Below are 23,575 nucleotides of genomic sequence, written 5' to 3'. Positions count from 1 at the left end.
TCAAGACTTGTCCTCAAGTTCCAGTAACGAAGACAGCGCACCGCTGTGTAAAATGAACAGAGATGATACCAAGGGAAGGAGGCACAGACAGAGCCCCGTGGTTTGTGGTCAAGGCGGCACTGTTGGGGGGGTGCGGGGGCAGGGAGGCCTTTTAGGACACCAGTCCCAGAGCGGGTGGTCAACCTAAACGAAACCCCAGAACTGGGAAAGACCTCATAAGTAGGGCAGAAAAAGCACTAACCACAAAGGAAAGGATTGGTGCTTTAAAAGGAGGAATTTCTGACCATAGAAGACCTCACCAAGAGAGTAAAACGGCAAGTTACAGAGTAGGACAAGATTTTTAAACACAGGGTAGACTGAAGCATACAGAGATGCCATTTTCAGAGAGCAGTAATAGTTAAAAGTGGGCAATTTTGTTTGGTTCAACTTAATCTAACCAAGAAAGTGCTCATATCTAAAATATGTAGAGAACAACTTCTACAAAACAATAAAAAAGCTAACTCTGTAGAAAAGTGGGCAAAAGACTTCTTAACAGGCACTTCACAGAAGAAGATGTTCAAGAAAGCAATAAACACGCAAAGCTGCCCAACCTCACTGACCCTGAAGAAAACGGACACGTAAATCACGAGACCCCGCCACGCCCCAGAATGGCAAACATTTAAAAAGCCAAGATGCAGAGCAGCGGGAACTGCACGCTGCTGCTGGCGGGGTGCCGTGGCACCGTCGCCTCAGGTGAAGCGCGGCCACCCCACGAGCCAGCAGCGCCACTTCCAGGGACAACACACACACACACACACACACACACACACACCAACCGAGGCAGCAAAGCTGTTCCCAGCAGGTGATTCACACCCGCCTCAGCGCTGGGCACGTATGCTGTGTGTTCAGACAAATCCTACAGCGTCAAAACTGAACGAACGGCACACAGGACAAATACGGTCATTCCACAATGCGGAGCATAACGGGACAAACATAAAAGACTACACCCCACACGTGGGATCCATCTGTGTGAAGATTCAGGGCGCAGTCAGAGCTAGACAACAGAGTTAAGGACACCCGCTCAGGCAGCAAAGGAAAGGAAAGCAAGGAGCGAGGCCACACGAGTGAGGACAGGGCTCCCCACAGCAGGGGGCCCAGCCGGCACCCCCGCCCCCACCCTAGGCAGCACGAGTGTGAGCCGGGCTGTTTCGCTCCGTGCACCTTCCTGTGCAGACAGGACACTTCTCAACTGACAAAAAGGTTGAAAGAAAACCCAAAGACTTCCTAACCAAGAAGAGTCCTCAGTCCTGAATTTGCAAACTGAGCCAAACACCTTGTACTCTAAACAGTAAACCAACGTATTATTTAAAATTATCTTAATAATTTTATTTAATTATTTAATTTAATAATTATAATTTAATAATAGTTAATAATTATTTAATTTAATAATTTAATAAACCAACGTATTATTTAAAATAACTGAGACCAAACTGCACCCTGAGTCCCACTCCCATTGACAGACTCACCCTGCTTAACCTGGACACGGCCAGAGAGACAGAAGTCTTGAACTCCTCGGGGTTCTTCTGGGCCAAGGTGGTAATGAGGCTGGTGGCCGCGGTCACCACACCCTGGAACAGACACAACAGGTACATGCTGTGACTGCAGCCAAAGTGCCTGGCCTCTCAATGCAAAGTCATTTTCCGAATAAAACTTTAAATGGAGAGCAAAGACCTGTAGTCCATGGGCCAGATTCACAGATCTCTAACAATCAAGAGCACACATATCCCATTTTCTTTTTGGAGCTTCTCTTTGCAAGCCTGGACACGTGGCCCAGACCCTTGTGGCAGCAGAGGCCCCATCCCGACTGGCCCTCCTGCCCTTCTCTGGGTCTGGCCACCTGTCTGGTCCTGTGGGCAGCTGCACTCACTGCTGCCCCTGATTTGAATCACTCTGTGTGGGGGCACCTGGCTGGCTCAGCCAGTGGGGCGTGCAACTCTTGATCTTGGGGTTGTGAGTTCAAACCTCACACTGGGTGTAAAATAAAATCTTTTAAAAAGAGAAAAGGGGAGGCTGAGTGGCTCAGTCAGTTAAACGTCCAACTTCGGCTCAGGGCATGATCTCGCGGTTCATGAGTTCGAGCCCCGTGTGGGGCTCTGTGCTGACAGCTCAGAGCCTGGAGCCTGCTTCGGATTCTGTGTCTCCCTCTCTCTGCCCCTCCCCCACTCATGCGCTGTTTCTTTCAAAAACGAATAAACGTTAAAAAAAAAAATTTTTTTTTAAAGAAAAAAAAATCACTCTGTGTGGACTGGGGAGGGAGGCATTATTTAGACTCCAGCGCAGAACAACAACTGAGAGAGCCCACTCTTCCCCTTCTCTGGAAGCAGTCCAGGCTGTGTCCCCACCACACTGGCCCCCAAAGCACCCCAGACCCAGGCGAGACTCCTTCCCTGCAGGGCCCCCACACGGCACCCGGCCTCAACAGCCCTGCACGGCTGTCCCGGCACCGCCAGGAGCGGCTCCCGGCAATCCACATCTCTTGAAGGCAGATGCTGGTGAAGAAAAGATGCCCTCACAGATACGTGAACAAAGGAATGCCACTACCGACGGTGAGGACGAGGACAAAGACCAGGAGAGCCCTGCCCCCCCCCCCCCCCCCCCCCGCCGGACCCGCCTGGCCATCCTCCACCATGCTCCTGAGCAGGTGGGACAAGACCAGCATCTCAAGCAGCTGCGAAGCTTCGAGGATGGAGACCTCGGGGGAGAGCCAGAGCTGAGCGCTTCCTTCAGCCTTCCAATGACAGCGTGAAGGCTGCACCGAACGGACCTAACTGGCCTCAACGCCCACTTCTCAGCGGGCAGAGTAAGTACCAACAGATTCCCCTCACAAGCCAGCTCTGACAGGTCAGTATTTGTGAGCACGCAGGTCCCACCAGGGCAGAGCTGGTCCCCACGGCTCCTAAGCGTGTGGGGCTCGGCCTGGCCCACCACGAGGACAGAACAAATCTGCGCATTCTGAGGAGACTCCTAAAGCACAGTGTCTCACGTCCTCTGCACCCTGCAGGGTCTTCGTAGGAAGGGCAGTGTGAGAAGACCGGGGCAGGCCCAAATGGCCCTCGGTGCTGCCCCCCGGCCACAGCCCATGGCCTGCCCCCCCCACACATACACACACCCCCTCAGCTCTTCCACTGCTCTCTGAACACAGGACCCACAGGGGCTGGCTCGCTCTGCCACCCAGCTGACACCCCTCTGGGCATTCTTTGACCTTGAAAACAAAGAAAGCCAAGTCTCAGGCCTCCTTCACCGGCAAAGCCAGGAAGTATCTGACACGGAAGCCAAGGCCACACAGAGGACAGGCGCCAAGAGAACAGTGAACGTGGGCCGAGAACAGCAGGATAAAAGGAGGCGGGGTGATGATGGGCTCAGCCCTCCCGTGGTCTGGCTGGGCCGGCCCCTCCACCTCTCCCGCTTCGAGCTGGGTTCTGGTGCCTATAGCCAAGAAGGTGCCAGGCAGCGCACCTGGTGAAGCAGAGTCGTGTGCATCAGGGCACCAAAGCAGACCCCATAACTGGGGCTGCAGGATCTTTGAGTGTCAGCAAGAGGAATCCTGCGGGCAGTTGGGATAGTCCCCGTCACTGTGACAAGTGCTGGGGGTGGACGTCTGCTGGCCAAGGGCTTTGGTGTCGGTTGGCTGTGTGGCTCGGGCCCCCCAAGCTGTCCCAGTTCTGACCCTCCGTCACCTCCTGGTTCAAATCCGCATCTATGTGAAGCCGTTCCGTCTCTCCAAGCCTCGGTTTCCTCAGGTGCGAAACTAGAAAAAGCCCCACTGCCTCGCAGGGGCTGCCTGGTGGGTGACCCGTGGCCTCAAGCCTCACGGCCACCAGCATGGCTTCCCAGCTCTACCAGCAGAGTCTGAACCTGAACAGACTGAGGGTGACCCGGCGTGCAGGGCTAACCCTAACCCCACCCCCCCCACCCCCCCATCCAGGCCCTTCCCCCTCTCCCCAGGACTTGGCCACAGAGGCGGAGCTCCACCCTCAGGGAGGGCTGCCATGCTTGGACACAAACACCCAGTAAACGTGGGCAACGACAACGTGGGAACAGCCCCCGGGGCGGCCGCAGCACAGCAAGCTTGCCGACACGGCCACCGGCTCTCTCCTCTGAATCTGCACGCAATGATCATTTATTTTTAATTTTTGAGGTAGGTTCGTTTCTGGGAAAAAACATAGTAAGCAGCCTGCATACTAACCCCCATCTACTCAGGAGGAGACCCTGTGTTACATTTCAATTCTCTCAGTGTTACAACAGAATTCGCACAGCACAAAGCCACTGTGCTGAATGCCTGCTCCAACTTGACCCCATCTCCTGGTGTCACGACCCTGAATGCCCTGGCTGGTGTGGACCGGACCTGTGACCCATGTCAAACCACAACCACCAAACGTTCCTGTCTACGACACAGGGAGGACACTCAGGCCTGGCCTGTGGAGCAGTCGTGCAGACTAGCAAGACTGCGGGCAGGAGCTTAGGCGGGGGTCACGGGACACCCTCACCACCGCCTGACAGACAGGCACACCACATGGACTGCCCTCCCTGGACAGGGTGTCTCCAGAAGCCGCTGATCTCGGTCTGGCCGGTCTGTGCGGCCCCAGCACACGGGAAGCCTTGCGACAGCTAGCTCTGGGGCGGGCTGGAGGTCGTGCCTGCACGGTCCCACCCCCGGGAAGGAGGGGCACCTCCCCCTAGCCACAGGAGCGCACACACGCTCACAGGCTCAGTGGACTAAGCTCAGTGTCCCCTCAGAAAGCACCGAGCTGCTGTTTTCTTAATGGCCATCCCAGAGACGGTCACTTGGTGGGGTGAGCAGGACCCTGGTCCAAAGGCACTCACCAAATGCTGGTCGTTGAGGAGGTGCACCACGCGGGACGTCCAGTCACCCATGGGGACGAGGTCGGGAGACGTTCGGTACAAACGCAGCAAACACAGGGCGGCGCTCTGCTTCACGCTGTCCATGGTGTCTCTGAAAGACAAACACCGGTGGTCGCTCGAGAACACGGCTGGCACCCCACGTGGCCCCAACAAGCTAAGCATGGCCCCGAGCCTCACAGATCATACGCCGGAGTAACATGGAGAGCAGGTCGCTGCACCCTCCCGTGTGATCCAGCCCACGCCCACCGCCTCCGAGAGGTGTCCGTGTGGACCACGTGTGGACAGTGACAGACGGCTTCTGCTCTGAAGACCTGCCTTTGGCTCCTGCCCAAGACAATCAACAGCAAAGAATCCCACCAGGAAAGGTGTCTCATCTCCAAAAGTGTCAGTTCTGGTATTTTTCCCAACTGCTGAATAAGACCTTGGCTATGCAAGACTGACCATATTCAACTCATGCTCCTCTCTGCTTGGATCACGGTATTTTTTTCAAAACTCAGTTAACAACATACAATCAAAACAGAAAGAACAGAGAGCCTTGCACTGCCACAAAACGCCCCCGGCGATTTCCTCCCGTGTCCAAAGCCCCTGTCGGGTGCCCTTGTGAAGCACCCCAACCCCTGCTTCTCTGTGCTGGGACAGCAGAGGCGGGGATTCAAATGCCCTCCTGCCCCTTCGTGTGGTTGACTGTGAAAAGTAGCCACTGAGCCACAGAGCCCGGGGTCCCTGGAGCACAGCAAACACTGAGAAGCTAGGTCAGAACGACTGCAGACAGCCGGGGAGAGGGACATCTGGAGGGTTTCCTGCTCCGGTTTTAATGCTGGCGGCGGGCAGAGAACGTCCCCAGGGTTGTTTATCCCTCCTCCCCACCAAACCCCAGCCAAATTCCGCTGAGCCGCCCACCAAGGAACAGCCCCGTGGAGGCCGTCTGAAAAAGAACACGGCAGGGCAACAGTGGAAGCAGTGGGGGCTCCTGCTCCACGTGAAGGGGAGAGGAGGGCTGGGGACCGTCGTCACCATTTACCTGCCTCATAGCTTTCTTGGCCCTAAATCCAGCCCAACACAAGAAACCCTCAAGCTGCTCCCCATTCTACCCCCGGGAGAAACTGCCCTCACAGAAACCCCGTAGGATTCTACTGCCCCGGGGGAGCAGTCCGTCCCTGGCCCTCTCTGGCCCCACACCATCCTCACAGGAGCAGGCAGCACGCCCCACAGGCCTTATGGCAGAGCCGCCCCAAGTCACCACTGCATTTCTGTGCTCGCACGGGAGGGCCTTCCTGCCCCCGGGACCCACACCAGAAGAACATTCGAGGAGACGGAAGTACGGCATCCAACACCCCTGGGGAGGCCGGGGAGGCCACTGCCCGCTCTGTGTCAGTTCTATCTCGGGCCCATGGCCCAGTGCCCGGCACCCTCGCTTCCTGAACGCCTGCTGGGGGCCGCCGTCCCGCCCCCAACGTGCCAACTCCAGTGCAGTTATTTGACTGCTGACAATCTCCTCTGCATCTGCCACCCCTGCAATGCCTCAGTCCGTCTCTGGCCGTCTCCAGCCTGAGCACTTCACCTTGAGCTGCCCGTGGGTTAACTGCACATTCAAGAGCTGGGAATGGCGTTCGAATAGGGCTCGTGGGTACCAGGCGGCCTGAGCCTCTTGGTGTAGGCTTGTCTGTGACCTCGATTCTGACAGGTAATCCAGCGGGGTGGGCATGACCGCGCCAGGTCCCCTAGGCCGTGAAACTCACAGGCACGGCTCAACTGTCTTCCCGCAGCAGGATTCTCCCCGTCCCGTCCACGCTGGGCCTCGCCATGCGCCCCCTGTGCCCTTTCACCGTAGGTGCGGTCCGTCCTTTACTTCAGCAAAGCGTTCTTCAATTGCAATCTGAATGCTCTCCAGAGATTGTCTCTGTTTTACGTCACACTCGTCCAACAGGCATTTTTCAAGCACTTACTGTGTACCAGGTATTGGTCAAAATGCTGGAAATAAAGCAATGGCCACAGCAGACAGAAACCTCAGCCCCCAGGAGCCTGCCTTCTGCGGGCGGAGGCAGGCAGGGCGCAGACGTGTTCCCTGGTGTGCGCCAGGAACAGGGCAAGGGCCAGGCGGCAGCCAGAGCAGGGAAAGGGGTTCAGGGAAGGCCTTGCCCAACCTGGTGCAGCCCTAACGAGTGAGGAAAACAAGGTGCCGTGCGGCCCTGAACCCACACCCACCCTGGTAGGGTCCGGACCCGAACGTCCCGTCAGGGTCACTCTGCTCACATCAAGTCCCTCGAGTCTCTTCTGTCTTAGTTTGCGCTCAGGGCGGCCACCATGCCCCACAGCTCTCATCAGCAGACGTGGAGCGTCGTCTCGGCTCCCCACCTGCTTCCTCGGCTCTGCTGTCCTTCCAGTGAGTGACCTGCTCCCGGCGTGTGTCTCTGAGTGCCCCGCCCCCCTTCCCGTGGGGCCTTGCTTCCGGCCTGGCCACTCCGTCTCCCTCTGGTGGCACACGCCTTGGACAGACACTCCTCCGGGGCTTGTGTGGCCACAGCCCTTCTGGTCACTGGTGCAGCCCAGGGCTTGCCCGGGAGGCACAGCTAGGCCTCAGGGAGGAGCGTCCGTGTGCCACAGGGTTTGGGGCAGTGTCCCGGCATCCAGAGTGCCGTGGCCTCTGTCTGCACTGCCGGCCATCCTGGAAGAGCTTGGTCCCGACGAAGTGCCCGGGCCTGGGGCGCTTGCTGAGCCAGATGTGTCACCAGGGTGTGGACCCTGGGTCAGTTCCCCAGCTCAGCAGAGTCCGGGAACACGAACGCAGGACCCTGCCTCTGCCATGCCCCGTGGCACCCTTCCAGAGCGGCCTACTCTGCCCCACGTGGCCCCTCTCCAAATCAAAGGGGGTGGGGATAGGTCTCTAAGAATTCTGTGCTTGAACTTTTCCTCAGTGACACTCTGGAGAAAGGGCGAGAAGGTGTGCTGCGCCACAACCCAGAACGACGCGCTCCTTCTTCGGCAGCTGCGTGGGAGGCTGGGCCCTTGTCGGTTGGTTGCAGCCGGCAGGGCCCTTCTTCCGTGCTCTTCCAAACCCCGGCGGTACTGGGGCAGGAGAGGCGTGACGGGACTTCGCCAGGCACCTAGACGTATGGTTGCCCCACCGCCTAAGACAGGGAGACGAACTCATCCTAGAAATCCTCTAAGTAGCTGCATGTTTGGTTCACTTAACGCGAGAGACACACGCACTTCCGACAAGTCACGGGACACATACCCAGCGACGAGGATTTTCGGAATCTCCCCAGCAAACGCCTCGGCCATCTCTCGGCTGCCCACGTTGGCGATGCAGTGCAGGGCCAGGCCCATGAAGGTGGGGTTCCGACTGGCCAGGTCGTTCTTGATGGCGTTGTTGATGAGCCGGATCAGCTCACTGTTGGAGTTCACCAGCACAGAGATGAAGAGGTAGCCCTGGTTCCAGAGAGACAAGAGGACAGAGAGCTTGTGACAACCTGGGTCAACATGGACAACAAGGCACAAGCGTCCAGCCTTGGGCCGGCCTCCCGACGCCTCCACTGCCCAGTGTCCTGCAGGAGGGGGTCGCGCCACAGAGGGTTCCTCTGCACTCTGATGAAAGCACCAGTGTCGTTAAAGAGGCAAAGTCCCTGCTTCCGGCTCTGCCATAAGACAGTCCTGAGGGACGCACCCAAGAGGCACTTAGACGTCCCCATGGGAACCAGACGCCTCGGTCCCCAGTCCCACCTCCCATCCCACTCACCTATCCATGGTACCACGTGTGAGCAATGTGGACTCACCACTGTCCTGAACAGGGCGGAAAGGACCCTGATTGGAAGGCCCCAAGAAACCATGATGAGTTCCCGAAACCCTGCTCACTCCGGCCTCACCCTCTCTCTTGATCTGTCTCTGCGCCCTCACCACTGGCCCAACTCCAGCCCCGTGTCACCCCTGCCGTCCACACTCTCCCCATGCAGGGGACACAGTGACCTTCTCGAGACTCACCTCATCACTGACCGTGCAGGTGAAACTCCTGTGCAGCTTCCTGTTGGCCTTGGGAGAAAGGCCCCACCCACAAGCCCACCTCCCCCGTCTCCCCTCCAGCCACCACTGCCCCTTCAGCTCCGGCACACGTGAGCCCAGCTGGGCGCTACTGGCTCTGTCTGCCCTCATCCCCCAGTTAAGCCCTCATCCTTCTGTCCCCACTCAGGATGCCCTGCTTGGAGGACCTTCCCTACTGGCCAGCCCCTCTCAGGGCCCCAGAAAGCTCTCCACACCTTCTGCCCTGGGCACTGGCCACAGCTATAATTCTCCGTTTACGAACTGTATGATGCCATCTCTTCACTGAAAAAGGGCAGGGCCCACATCTGCTTTTGGTCCCTATGTCCCCAGGGGCCTCCCAGCAGACTGCTTGGTCCATGGCAGACACCCAAATTCTTATCAGGTAAATACCAATACTTCATGACATTCCTGGGGGGGGGGGGGGGGGGTCTAGGGTTTTTTGGTTTTTTGTTATTTTACTTCCTGTAAGTTAAATTTTCGGACAGAGGAAACTGTTAACTTTGCAACACTGGGGAAAACATAAAAATATTGCTACTCTGAGGAGCTACAGGGCTAAAGCTACAAAGCCGGAGAGGGCTTCAGGGGCCCAGGTGCCAGCGCCATCTGGAAGGGCACTGGGAGCCGGCAGCAGGGCAAGGGCACGCCCAGGAGCAGCTCCAGCTCTTCTGCCACGGGGGTGTGGTGGCCTTGCCAGAAAGGGAAAGTTGTACAGGGACCACGGGGAGCGGGTCGGTGGGGGGGCTGTCCGTGCCAGTGAGTTAGGCAGACACTCTGGGGCAGGAAGCAGGCCTGCCCCAGACACCCCAGCCTGGCTCCCTGCAGCATCCATCTAGACCCAAAGGAAGTCTCGGCTGCAGGGGAGCTGGAAAGAGCGAGCAAGGAAAGAAACGGCCTCCAAATCAGAAGAACCCCGCCCAGGAGAAAAGGCCCTTCCATGGGCAAGATTGCCTCCTGGAGGGGAGGGGGGCCCTGGGGCCGCCTCAGGGGTCCTGGATGCCAGCCCCACCCCGACCCCCGCCCCCCTCCGGCGACACTCACGATCTGCTTCTCCGTGTATCTGTTGGAGCTCAGCAGGTTCACAGCCTCCATGTGCCCAAAGTCAATGTCATGACCCAGGAGGAAGATGAACAGCAACTTGCAGACGTACTTCTTTTTACTGTAGCCATCGAGAGCCTTGTCACCTACAGAAAAGGCGGGTGAAGTGGGAGGGCAGGGAAGTCGTCGGCAGGAGCTGGACAGCAGGGCGCGGGCCCGCCTTCCACCGCACACGGGGCACCACCGTGCTGCACACGAGTGCGGGTGACAGGTGACGTTTCCAGACCGGGTGATGCACGGCAGAACCCAAGGGTGTGGCTTCCCTCAGAAACCGAAGCCAGAATCCTTACATCAAGAGCTCTGCCCCCCCCCACAGCCCCCCCCTCCCCCCGACAGCCCCGGGCAGGCCAGGCCCCAGGGGGCCTCCCTGGGACCAACCAGCCCTGCCAGGGCCCCTGGAGTCAGCAAGTCGGTCTTTTAAATAAGTTCTTTCCCGCAGGCGGATGAGCATGCTCTAAATGACCCCCCTTCGCTTCAGTTTTAGGACAAAGCACCCACCCGCAGAAGTCACACACGAGAGGGCCAGAGGAACCGTGTCTTCACCCTAAACACAGCGCAAACGAGCACCTCACGAGACATCATGACGAGGCGGGTTCGAGACACATCACTGGCAGAACACAAACTGCTATTTAAAAAAGACCACCCAAGGGCGCCCAAGTGGCTCTGGTGGTTAAGCGTCCAACTTCGGCTCAGGTCATGATCGCGCGGTTCGTGGGTTCGAACGGGCTCTGGGCTGACGGCTCAGGGCCCGGAGCCTGCTTCCAATTCTGTGTCTCCCTCTGTCTGCCCCTCCCCTGCCTGCACTCTGTCTCTCACATTGTCTCAAAAATAAATAAACATTTAAAAAAAAATAGAAAAGACCACCCTGCGCCATTTTAAGGATCAAAGTTCTCAATTTGCCAGACGAGGACACAGTTTTCCTTAGAGCCCACCACTAGCGGACTGCAGAGGTGACAACTAGAGAGATCGGTCATCTTTCTGAGCTGGGTCTCCCAGTGACACTGCTGTCACAGTGTGAAGGACCCGTGTGGGACATATGAGGGCTGAAGGGGACTCGGGGACAGCACTGGCCTCACAAGTCGGGACCCTCGTGCTCGTGGGCCAACAAGCACTGGCTGACCATGGAGAGCGGTCTGGAAGGCCTCCCCCAAGACTTCCTAGGGGAACAATCACATGTCAGCCAGCCAGCTGGTCACCTCATCTTGAGACGTTCTGAGAAACCCTCCCTTTTCACCAACAAACTGATATACAATGTAATGACCTAAGAGTATAAAAGGAGCCCAGGCCTGGTTCCTCCACCACCGCCAGCCCCCACTGGCTCATCCGCTCCCCGCACCCGGGGAGCCCAGCTCTGGCTGGGACACCCCCCATCTGCTGTGGGAAAGAGTCTGTAGGCTCAGCACATGCAGCCCAGAGCAAGCAGCACCGATCTCCCATCTCCTGCCCACCTGGATTCCATCACCTTCCGGAAGCCTCCTCTGACAACCAAGCCTAAGGTACCACCCTACCTCCTCTCACCTCCTGGAAGCCTCCTCTGACAACCAAGCCTAAGGTACCACCCTACCTCCTCTCACCTCCTGGAGACAGGTCTCTGCTACTCAGAGCACATCTTAAAGGAAAACACAGCAGCATCCAAACAGAGAGAACAGCTTGGTCAGACTGAGCTCTGTGGAGACGGCCACAGAAGCACCTGGGGGCTCCTTCCCTGAAACCCCTTACTGGTTGCTGCTCCTGCAGGAACTCGGACACAGGGTCCCTCCTAGAGCCCTCCCGGATGCCAGGAGACTTACAGCAGGGCCGTCACTAAGGCAGAAGAATAACCAGGCACCTCCTGGCCCTGGTGCGTGGCTATGATGTACAGTAACAGCCAGTGCCCAGAAGGCAGCTTCGGGAACTCACAAGGTACTGCAGAGAGTGGGGACGAACCTGGGTGCCAGCCCAGAGGGCAGTCCGGCACGCCACCCTGCCTGAAGCCAGAGCCCTGCCCCCAGTGAGAGGGTGGCTCTCCCAAGGGGAACCAGCAGGGAGACGCCCGACCGTGCCACAGGCCCGGCGTGATCAGGAAAGAAACGATGGCCCCAAGAGAGCGGGGCTCACATTATGCCTACGTGCCTCCCCCAGGCACCCGCCCAGTCCAGCCCCACCTGCTCTCAGGGGCTCCTCACCTACTCAAGAGTGACCCGTGGGGAAGCCTCTCCTTTTCACGGACCGCCCCCACCTTGGGTCCTGTCGTGGAGGGCGGTGCGGACGGGAGGGAAGCACTCTCACTTCCCACACGTACGCTGGAGTCTGGCTGGGGCGGGGGGAGGGTCCCGTGGGCTTCGTGCGGTCTGGGGAGCACTGGCTGCCGCTGCCCCGCCGTCTCGGGGCCCACGGTGACTCCAGTGCTTTCTCTGGCAAGTGTCCAACCATCGGCCTTCCCAGCAGCAGCTACAAGGGCTGCAGACTCAGGGACCGGGTCCCCTCCCGGCTCAAGAGGTACACCACAGTGGCCCTGCCGGCCCTCACGGGCAAGGAAGGAGACACGGGTGCACTTCAGTCTGAGCAGCCTCAAAAACAAAGAGCTCTGCTCACTCCGCAGCCCAGATGCTTTGTTTCCGTCAACAAAGAGTGTGCTTGCTGGCCCCGCCTGCGTCCACCCGCACGTTCCCAGCACCCAGCACCCACCCACCTCAGGAGCAAGGCCCGGGCAGAGCGTGCGCCACAAACCCCGGCCACATGGGTAGCCCCGCATCCTCTCCGTTCTTGAAGAGACCGAGCCCATCTCCCAAGGACAGAACTGGCTGGCTGGACACAGTGTCCCCATGCCACCTGTCAGTTCCAAGCGCACCTCCACGAACGGCCCGGGGCAGAGCCCTCTGCACGCCTCTCCCTCGTGGCTGTCTCAGTACAGGGCCGCGGCGGGGGGCGGGGGGCGGTGCCACAGCTGCAGAAGGGGCCCTCCTGCAGTTTGGGGTGAGGACTGGAGGGGCTCCGAGGTCCCACAGTGAATTTGGGGCCCCACCCTGGCCATAACCTTCTCACGGCCCTCTCAAGGTGACCCCGGTGCCCACGCCATCATCCGGATCCCCTCTGCAGCCCCACGCTACCGGCCTGCCCGAGGTGGGTCGCCGCCCTCTGAGAGTTCCTGACGGCCCGTGCCCTGGCCCGGCCAAACCAGCTGCCTTCTCTCTCTCCGGGGGCTGAGCTACCCCCTTGCTCCAAGGAGGGGCCTGAAGGTCTGTCCTCCTGGGGGCTCTCCTTGGGCCCGAGGGGCCATACTTTGGGCCTTGTAGTCACCCTCACCAGAACTCAGGAGTTCCTCCCAGTGACCGTCGCTCCAAGCTGGTGTGGTTTCACTCGGACCAGACTAGACTGAGGTGGTCCTCACAATGTTAGTTTCAGGGCGGGCTAGAACTGTGTCTTTATTCCAGTAATTTCAAACTGTCACACTGCACATCTCGTGCCTGAGAGGGGGTGGCCCACGTCCCCACGTTCCGTGAAGACCAGAGAAGAGTGGGAAACAGGTGGGAAACAGGCTACACATCCTGACTGACGATCAGGATCCAGTCTGTGCCCGAGACCCCCAACTTGTCTACGGCCCCCTCCTCGGTGGGCCCTTCCAGAAATGAAGCAGGACACCACATCACGGCTTAGCACTGCCTGAGACAACGTGAGGCTTATGACGACCCTGTATCACTGGCTCTTAAGACTCATGCCAATTTCAGAATGTGAAATGTGAAACAAGGTCTATCTGAGGATGACCAAAACCTGGTCCTTCTGTAAGAAGATATTAAGCAGTAAGACCCAAGACTGGAGAGTGAGTCACCAGTGCACCCAGACGCGGGACAAACACGCTCCCTCCTCCTCAGGCGCTGGGCTGGAGGGCAGGCACCCTGACAGTGGCTTAGTGTCTGGGTCAGAGCCAGGTCAGCCCTGCGTACCCACACAGCGGCGCTCCCCACGAGCACCCCCTCCAACCACACTGTTGTGTCCCTGCCGGCTCTGTCCCTGCCATGTCCCAGCACCGATCAACCTAAAACACCCTCAGTCGCTCATGCTTTTCAGGGCCTATCCTGTCTCATTCGACAGTGGCGATGGCCAACATTCGTCCAAGATAACCACTCTTAAGGGACAGGAGAAGGATGCCTATCAGTTTTACCTCTGACCCCAACAGGCCTCAGGCTGACACGAATCTGTCATTTGTGCCTCAAGGGCAGGGCTCTTGTGCTAAATGGAGACGTGGCCCGGGACACACAGGTTTCCAAACCCTCAGCCTCCACCGGGGGATCACGTGGGCAGTCACATAAAGTAGGGCAAGGGCGCCTGGCCCACTGTGAGGAGGTCTGAGCTTGGCCGCCCGAGTACGACCCTATCTCACCAAGAAAGATGTTCCCACCTGACAAATAAGATGCCAGCCAGAGCCCGTGTGGTTGCGGGCATAGCATCTGAGTCCCAGGAAGCAGACTCTTCCGGACAATTTCTGAGCTGTGGCCCTTTCCCACTGTTTTCTCTCACAGACACCGGCGCTCGACAAGTATCTTGCGATCAAAGAGGTGGAAAGACCAGGAGGGACATGGCCCTTCCTCGCGTCTGCACCCTGACGGTATTCTTCCCTCGCCCCCACGCCATTCTGCCTGCCTCCTCCGTGAACTGAGAGATGCCCACACCGGAGAATCCACTCTTCGCCCCCGAGTCCCCACAGACCCGAGGCGTTTCCTCCACTCTTTGCAATGCTTACCGATTTCAGTGGTTAGAAAAAGGGAGATGCAAATTAAGACCACAGTAAGGTTCCACTACACGCCCCCCACCGTAACCAAAACTCACAAGATCAACCATACCAAGTGCCGGCAAGAACGTGGAGGAACTGGGACCGCTCCCACCGGCTGGCAGGAGCGACACGACACGTGCACAGCCGCCCCCAGAAAATGGCGAAAGGCCCCCTGCCGCGGGCCCAGGGTGTGTGCCCAGCGGGAGTGCTCACCGCAGCCTCGGCCTCACAGGCAAGCGCGGGTGAGTGCACGGCGGTGCAGAAGCGCTCACAAGCCACTGGCACACGCGCGTGCCCTGAGTGCACCGTGCTCAGCTGAAGAGACCTCATGCCACCCAATCCCTTTCACGTGGGTTTCAAGAAACAGCAAAGCTACCGTGACACACAGCAGACCGGTGGCCGCTGGGGACTGACGAAGGTGGCCGAGTACACGGGGACACAGGGAACATACATGCACCTTCCAAAATTCAAAGTGCACGCTTAAGTCAATTTTATTGCAAGTAAAACACATCCCATAAAGCCAACTTTTAAGCCATTCCTGTCAAATACACCAGGAAGAAAGGCATAAAGCATGGGAGAACACTGGCGAGGACTGGGGGCGGGGGGGGGGGGGGCAGGGGGTGCGGCCAGCCCGTCGGGAGCCAGCGTGGCACCCCCTTGCCGAGAGCTTTCGCGCTTCCTCCATAAAAAGCTGTGCTTTACTTAAGTCTTTCTATACCTACAGTAACCTAAGTTCTTTATGGGAACTTTTGTTTTAATGTTTTCTTTATTTGGGGGACAGTGCAAGCAGGGGAGGGGCGGGGGGGGGATCCAAAGAGGGCTCTGTGATGACAGCACAGAGTCCAACACAGGGCTCGAACTCACGAACCGTGAGATCATGACCTGAGCCTAAATCGGACACTTAACCGACTGAGCCACCCAGGCGCCCCCCTTTATGGGAACGTCCTCATTCAGCTGTGCACCCCAGACCGTGGCAGACACCCAGTGGTTACGTAGCAAGTTAGCGGATGCCATGTGGTACACCCCTGCGGACAGTCAGTGATAAGCAAGAGTGATGTCTCCGCGAAGGGTACCACAGCAGCTGCTTCCCCAAGGTCTCCAGGTGGAGTGTGCCGGCTGATGTCATAGTAACTACCCCAATCCACCCCAGACCCGGGTGGCTCACACAACAAGCACCACCTTCTCGCTCACGAGTCTGCAGGTCAGCCAAGACTCAGCAGGGGCGGCCTCCAGCCACAAGCGGGATCTAGGCCCGCACAGGGCGCCTCTCCCTCTCTGAGCCCAGCAGCACCCAAAGCACATCCTTCCCAAGGAGGTGACGGGAAGGCCCCCGAAGGGGCAAGTAGAAACAAGCCACCCCCCTCGAGGTTAGGTCTCAAAGTGGCGCACAGTCGTGGTCTACATCCCACCGGCTACATCACATGACCAAGCCCCACATCCTTCCTCAAATGACAGAGCCCACCGGTGAAACCATGGGCCTCCAGCCTTCTCGGTGGCAGGGTTTCGGATTACAGATGCAACTTCCCGACGTTCTCAGGACTGTCACATCGTATCACTTCTCATCTACTGCTTCCACGTGTATCTGTAACTGCACAAGGTGCTATCGTGCGCAGCGAGCATGCGGTCACCTCCGTGGCCGCCACGTCTTTCCTCCTCTTCTGCCCCTCTGACCTTGCATCTGGGATTCTCTGCTTCTGGCCTCAAGTATATCCTTTGGAATTCCCTTTTCCTCACAGGAAACTCTCTCCATTTTTGTCTCAAGAAGCTCCGTTCCAGCTTCAGTCTTAGAAGACGCTCTTGCCGGGCAGTCTTCCACTGGCCGTTCTACAGCACGGGGCCAGGCTTCCGATCTGCCGCGTGCCAAGTCGGCTGCCAGCACAGCTCCCCTGCCCGTGACTTGTGATCTCTGCGTCTCCGCAGAACGCGTCTAGGTGTGCGCCTCATTCACGCCACCTGTGTGTGTGGAGCCTGCAGTCTGGCCAATTTCACTCATTCCTTGTTTTTTAAGACACACAAATTCACTAAAATTTTAAAGATATTTCACAACGTACTGAAATCAGAAAAATAAATTCTTAATATACGAAATCTAGAAAGATAGAATTAGGAATTAGACTTTAAAGGATTTAGGGGAAAAAAACCAATGACGGTCAGATGCCACGAAGCAGGCGGCACAGCCTAACGGTAAGCGTGCTGCCAGGCCCAAGGGCCCCCTCCATCCCCAACAAGGGGACAGCGAACTTCTCTCCTCTCGCACAACACAACTTCGTGCACTCTTAAAAGCTGCCACATTCTCTCTCTTTTCCTTCTGGGACGCCAACTAAACCTTTGAGACTTGATCACCACATCCCTTTACCTCTCGCCCCCTGTCCTGTCCCCTGCTCTCTATTCAGGACCCGCTTTGTTTCTATTGTTCAGAACACCAAATCTCTCTTCAACTATGTCTGCTGTGAAATCCAGAGTTCTTCACTTTGGTTTCTGCAGGTTTCAGTTCTGGGATTTCCATTTGCTCTAATATTTCAAATTCCACTACGCCACCTTTCGCACCCCAAGTTTCCTGCTACAAATTTCGAAGGTGCCTTTATCTCTTTAAAAATGGCACACCTGCCCCTTTACCACCATCTGAATCTGGTATCAGAGCTCTCCGTGAGTCTGTTCCCGTGGTCTCTGCTGATTCCCGCTCACGCCACCTTGACTCCCTATGTGCCTGGTTATCTGTGACCAGATGCTGGACTACATGTGTGAAAATTCTAGGCATCATCTGTGGCCTGCAATGACAATGTCCTCCTCCGGGGGACTGCTTTTCTTACCTTAACCCGAGTATAAAGTTCGAGGTGTCCAAAGGCCCACTGCACACCTGTCACAGGGCTGGCTTGCGTCCAGTCCACTCCTGCCCTTAGGGCACTGCCTTGAAAGTCTCCGTGGAAAGCAAAAAGGGTCTCCATTTCTCGTGGGCTCCGGGCTTTGATTCTTCTCCTAGACCAGGGTTGCTCAACTTCGGCACGTCGACATCTCAGGCCGATGGCTCTGGGTGGGGGGCTGTTGTATGTGCTGTAGGGTGTAAGCAGCTTCCCTGCCCTCCACCCACTAGATGGCAGTAACGCACCCCCTCCCGGGTGGTGACAAAGGACCCGGTCTCCAGGTGTTGCAAATGTCCCCTGGAGGGCAAAGCCACCCTGACAGATAACCACCCTCTTGACTTTCATGGTCATATCAATGTCTGTTTCACGGTTCTTTCTTTGGGATCAGCAAACGCTCTCGAGGCACAAACAGCGGTGTGCTGTACTTGCTTACGTGGACACTTTCCTCCTCCTGGAGAAGGCCCAGAAACTCTCCTTGTTTCTTGTTATCTATGATGCTTCCAAGCAGGGTTTGGGATGCGGGGCTCAATCTCAGGCCTATGAGACTGACTTGAGTTGAAATCCAGAGTCTGACACTTAACCAACTGAGCCACCCAGGCAACCCCTCAAGACTTTTTTTAACAGTGTATCTGAAGTCAGCACTGTCCAACTTGCAGCTTCTAGCCACGTGTGGCTACTGAGCACTTGAAGTGTGGCTGGTCTGCGTGGAGTGTGGAGTGTGCTAGAAGTGTAAAATACACACCAGAATTCAAAAACGTGGTATGAAAAAGATGTACGATACCTCTTTAGAAAAAGAGGTAACTTTTTCTATTGACTGCATGTTGCAATGATACTATTTTAGGCATATTACAATAAATAAAACATATTAAAACTAGGTTTTTGGGAAGTTTCATTTGTTGTTGTTTTTAATAATCTCTACACTCAATCTGGGGCTCAAACTCATGACCCCAAGGTCAAGAGTCACACGCTCCACCAACTGAGCCAGCCAGGTGCTCCTAAAATTAGTTTCGTCTGCTTTTTACTTTTTTTTTAGTGTTGCTACTAGAAAATTTAGAATTATATGTATGTCTGCATTAGTGACTTGTATTATATTTCCACCATATGGTACAGACGTATGTTAGCCAATCTGCCACAACTGGACTGAGAAGCCCCCCAGGGTGCACATTTCTGAGGACAAAGGGTAGGTTTTCTATTACCTGTTACTATGCAAGGTGCACACATACTCAATAATGCCAACTGCTTCACAGGGGAGAGGGAACCTCCTTCCCTCCCTAGGACAGCTTAGCTTAGGCAGGCATGAAGACAGAAAAAACAATACAAGGCTTGTTTGCCCCCAAACATTTATACGGAAAGTCTGAAGACGTACCATCCGAAGGGCCATGAACTCATTTTTAATAACACGGTTAACGTTTATAGGCATTCGTTCTCCATAGAGCACTTTACGCTTAGTTCCACATATAGATAGAATTACTGCAGCAGACACGGACCCTCCCTTCAGTGAAGGACTGGGGCTGCCAAGAGCGTGGGGACCTCAAAGGGTCAGCTTCGTCAGGGACTGCCTTCCTTGGCTTCGAGCCACAGCTGCGCGAGGCGGGGGGACAAGGGCCCAGCCATGCCCACCCCACGCCAGATGCCCCTGACAGGCAATCTTCATGTCAAAGCTCCCGAACGGGCCTCCCCTGCCCGCCTCTAGCCCTCTCCCTCCCTTCCCTGCCCACAGATGCTCCTCTCATAAATCCTAAGTCCTCCGAGCCTAGCTCAGGGTCTGATTCACAGAGAATCCAGCCTGAAATGATCATCAGTAGCCCACGTGAAAGCTGAGAAAAGACACGGGGAAGGGTAAGTAACGTGACAAGGCAGCACACCTTGTAAAGCATCAGAGCAAGGACCCTGTCTGCAGGTGGTCCGGGCAACCTTACTCTTAACCACCATGTGACAGTGCCTTTAGGATGCAGTGAAAGTTACAAACCCCTCACCATGTGGCACAGACGGCAAACAGACCCACGGAACGATGTTCCACGTCACGTGGCATGAGGGAAACGCACATCAAAACAGTCATGAGCTCCCTCCACACACCCGCTGGAGCGGCCCAAAGCCAGAACGGCGACATCACCCAATGCTGGCGAGGACACAGGGCGACGGGAACTCTCGTTTGTTCCTGTGGGAATGGGAAGCGGGGCGGCCGCTTTGGGAGACAGTCTGGTGGCTTCTGAGAAAACTCCACACGCCATTACCACGCGACACAGAAGCCCCGCTCCCCGGTATTTACCGCGGGAGCCGAAGACCTACGACCACGCAACGCGGGCTCACGGGACATTCACAGCAGCTTTATTTATAATCCCAGCAGCTACATTCACAACTGACAACGCCCGGACGCCATCAAGATGTCCTTCAGCGGGTGGACAGATAAATAAACTGTGAGATGTCCAGGCGAGGGAATATTATTCGGCACCGAAAAGAAGCGAGCTAGGAAGCCGTGGAAAGAAGGAATCTTAAAGGCACCTTACTAAGTAAAAGAAGCCAATCTGAAAAGGCTACATACTGTATAATTCCAATTCTATGACATTCTGGAAAAGTCAAAACTATGGAGACGGTAAAAAGATCAGTGGTTGCCAGGGGCCGGGGGGAAGGAAAGGATAAACAGGTAGAGCACAAGAGATTTTTGGGGCAATGAAACAACTCTGTACGATACTGCAGTGATGGATAGGTGTCATCACTCGTTTGTCCAAACACACAGAATGTACAGCCCCCAGAATGACCCATGACATCAACTGTGGACTTTGGGTGATGATGACGTGTTCACGTAGGTTCCTCAGCTGCCTGGTGGGGTGTCGACAGTGGGGAGGCTGTACAGGTGTGGGGGCAGGGGTGTATGGGAAATCTCCGTACCTTCCTCGATTTTGCTGTGAACCTAAAGCTGCTCTAAAAAAATAAAATCTTGGGGCGCCTGGGTGGCTCAGTCGGTTGAGCATCCGACTTTGGCTCAGGTCATGATCTCACAGTTCATGAGTTCGAGCCCCGCATCAGGCTCTGTGCTGATAGCTCAGAGCCCAGATCCTGCTTCAAATTCTATGTCTTCCTCTCTCTCTCTGCTCCTCCCCGGCTCATGCTCTGTCTCGCTCTCCTTCAAAAATAAATAAAAACATGTAAAAAAAATTTTTTTAATAAAAAAATAAAATCTTAAGAAGAACAACTAAATAAAAAAAACTTAAGCGATGAAAGTTATAGACCTCCCCAAACATACACACGTACTATATACACGTATATGCGCGCACATGTGTGTTTGAAACAGCAAACCTTTTCATGTGCAACTTCAGAAGTTTCACAGACCTTCTAGAAGATCCTCAGGCCTAATTCAAAATATGAAAACATAATCCTTTCCCTAGGGCTCCACAGGGAAATACTGGAGGTCCACTAGTTTGCATCCCTTGATAACACAGGATACCCATCCTCAAGCCCTGAGAAGCCACCCATTCCTAGAAATTCTGTGTCCCCCCGACACACCCCACCCTGCCCCAGCTCCTTGGCTTCAGTCCCAGCCTCTCCTCTATTCACTGTTCCCGGGCAATTCCAGCCACTCTCATGGCTAAAGTCTGCTCAGCCACGTGAACCAGATGTCAAACCCGGAAAAATTCACTGAGAAAGTAAGACTTAACGGATCAGCCAGCCTTTCACAGACGTGTCCTCAGTACCGACCATCTGCACTTCGCAGCCCGTCAAGGTGCGGGCGCCCAGGGAGGTGCGCTCCAGACATGCTGGCCTACAAAGAGGCACCACCTGAGAGGCTGGGCGATGTGGCTCGTGACTGGTTCACAAAGCCGGAAACACTTTGGTACAGGAAGTGCCCAGATAACTGTCATACTGAAACAATGAGTGGCCTCAGGTAGAGCACTTCTTTGAGATTCACGCTTTGAGCCCATACCGCACCGGGTCTGTCTGGCTCACCACTCCCAGACCTGAAGGAGTGAAGTCCAGGAGTGGAAGGAGCTGCTCTTCAGGAAGAGGCTGGGTCCCGGGAGGGGCCCCTCCACCCCATCCCTTCCACACAAGTTCTCAGACAACTCAAGAGCGACCAATGGCCTGACCCTAAGCACGTTTTAATTCCAGCAGAGCCACAAGAGTAACTGTGCTAACTCAGAACTCTGATTCGAAGAGGAAAGAGTTAAAAGGCATTAGAAGACGAGGCCCCGCTCCAGAAGATTTACAAAAGGACATTTCACGAAAAAGACTGAACACACTTACCTTTAAATTTTGATCTAATGTTTGCCAGTTCTTTGTTTATTCTCTTTATTTCTGCTTCTTTACTTTTGCCTAAAAAAAGAGAGAACACAAATGCATTTACTTTAACTCACTTCTGAGCAAACATCTGTTCCCCGACAAGACCAACACCTCAGAATTAAAGGCAAAAATCACTGCTTTTAGGAGGCAAAGAAAGAACCACACTGCCAGCAGCCAAAACCAGCAGGGAGGCAACTGGGACAGAAGCCGGGGCCCTGACACGGGCTGTCCCAGGTCAAAGCAGGGTGAGTCCAGAAGCACCACACAGGAAAGCAGCCACTCTAAAAACCGAAGGGTCTACAGCACCATTGTTACTTTATTTTTTATTATTATTTTTATTTTAGAGACGGAAGAGGGGCCAAGGGAGGGAGAGAGAGAATCTTAAGCAGACTCTACACTCAGCACAGAGCCGGATGCGGGGCTGGATCCCACAACGCTGGGATCATGACCTGAGCCAAAATCAAGAGTCAGACTTTCAATCGACCGAGCCACCCAGGCACCCCTACAGCACCATTTTTAATCCCATCTTCCGCCACCGTTCTGGAACTGTAAGCACTCAAAATACCTGAACATTTTCCACAGTTAATAGTTAACTCCTAAAATTGACTGTTATTGCCATGGATAATTTTTGAAACTTTAAAGTTTTAATCCTTTTAGCAGCTTCCAATTTTCCTTCCCTATGAAATTCACCAAACTACAAAATCTGATAAATCTTTTACCACATGCAGTGAAGTCTGGGAAGTTTTCTCCATTATATGCAAAAGAGATGGAAAGTACATCATATACACGACAGTCAGACTTTTGCTGAATTCTACATCTGTTGCAAATTGGACTCAATCCAACAAATATTTGTGTGTATGCAGCGTGTCGGCCATGGAATGGAGAGCAGACTATGCACGGTTTTGCTCCACCTTGACCGAATGTGGAAACCGAGGCTTCGAGAGTGTAGGACACTTCCTAAGGGCTACAAATCTTGACAAGTACTGTAAAAATGGCACAGGACACAGTGAGCTGTATGTGGAAACACATCTGTGTAAATGCCCATCGCCCTGTGAAAGCCTATCAAAGACCCTCTCCGGGCGAGTCCTTGTTTTGGCGACAGCGTGCAGCGAGAGAGGAAAGGAAAGCAGCCGCTGGAACAAGTACCGCCCCCACGCTCACAGACGCCCAGACACTGTGCTCGCCTGCGTCCTCCTCCAGAAATGCTGTCCACCTGCTCTGCCTCCCCTTGTGGCACGTCTGTCACCTCCTCCAGCAAGGCGGCCTCCCTCTCTCCAGGACGCTCCCAGAACATCATTTATCTTTTACTGCTAATTTGCCATTAGGTAGGGCTTCCCATCTGCCAGATTAAAGGAACACTGCTTTAAGCCAATCCCACCCTAGAAAGCCCCTATGGAGCAGCTGGTCAGGATAGGGCCACGAGGCAGGCTCACTCACCAGGCACCGTTCGAGGTACCGAGACAGACAGACGTAGGTCAAAACAACACTTCCTGCCCTCAGGGAGCCACCGTTCCAGGCAGCGGTGGGGGCTGGAGACCTTTAACAGAACAAGCACAGCACGGTGAGCTCTGGGGAAACAGGGAGGCAGACAGGCTGGGAAGGGGCGTCCAGCCCCCCTCAGCAGCCCCAATGTCATGCAGGCCAGAGCCGATCACAA

General features: G+C 55.6%; 1 protein-coding gene and 1 non-coding gene across 5 annotated transcripts in view; both read right to left on the bottom strand.

The window, feature by feature from the left end:
- The window catches only part of AP2A2 (adaptor related protein complex 2 subunit alpha 2), a 90,855-nt gene that overhangs the window by 21,418 nt on the left and 45,862 nt on the right, over positions 1 to 23,575 (bottom strand). For all 4 annotated transcript variants that reach the window (XM_027051395.2, XM_027051396.2, XM_053202720.1 and 1 more), the window contains exons 2-6: positions 21,883 to 21,951; positions 9,976 to 10,118; positions 8,138 to 8,331; positions 4,864 to 4,993; positions 1,506 to 1,607 (exon numbers count right to left, since the gene is read on the bottom strand). In XM_027051395.2, the coding sequence (XP_026907196.1) occupies positions 1,506 to 1,607; positions 4,864 to 4,993; positions 8,138 to 8,331; positions 9,976 to 10,118; positions 21,883 to 21,951 (638 nt within the window). The remainder of the gene's footprint in view (positions 1 to 1,505; positions 1,608 to 4,863; positions 4,994 to 8,137; positions 8,332 to 9,975; positions 10,119 to 21,882; positions 21,952 to 23,575) is intronic.
- LOC113596801 (U6atac minor spliceosomal RNA) lies at positions 16,917 to 17,041 on the bottom strand. Its single transcript, XR_003417635.1, has one exon. It is a non-coding gene; the product is annotated as a U6atac minor spliceosomal RNA (small nuclear RNA).

Source organism: Acinonyx jubatus, chromosome D1 (assembly GCF_027475565.1).
Source record: "Acinonyx jubatus isolate Ajub_Pintada_27869175 chromosome D1, VMU_Ajub_asm_v1.0, whole genome shotgun sequence".
NCBI lineage: Eukaryota > Metazoa > Chordata > Mammalia > Carnivora > Felidae > Acinonyx > Acinonyx jubatus.
The sequence above is the reverse complement of the archived record's forward strand: the minus strand, read 5'-3'. Positions and strand labels throughout refer to the sequence as shown.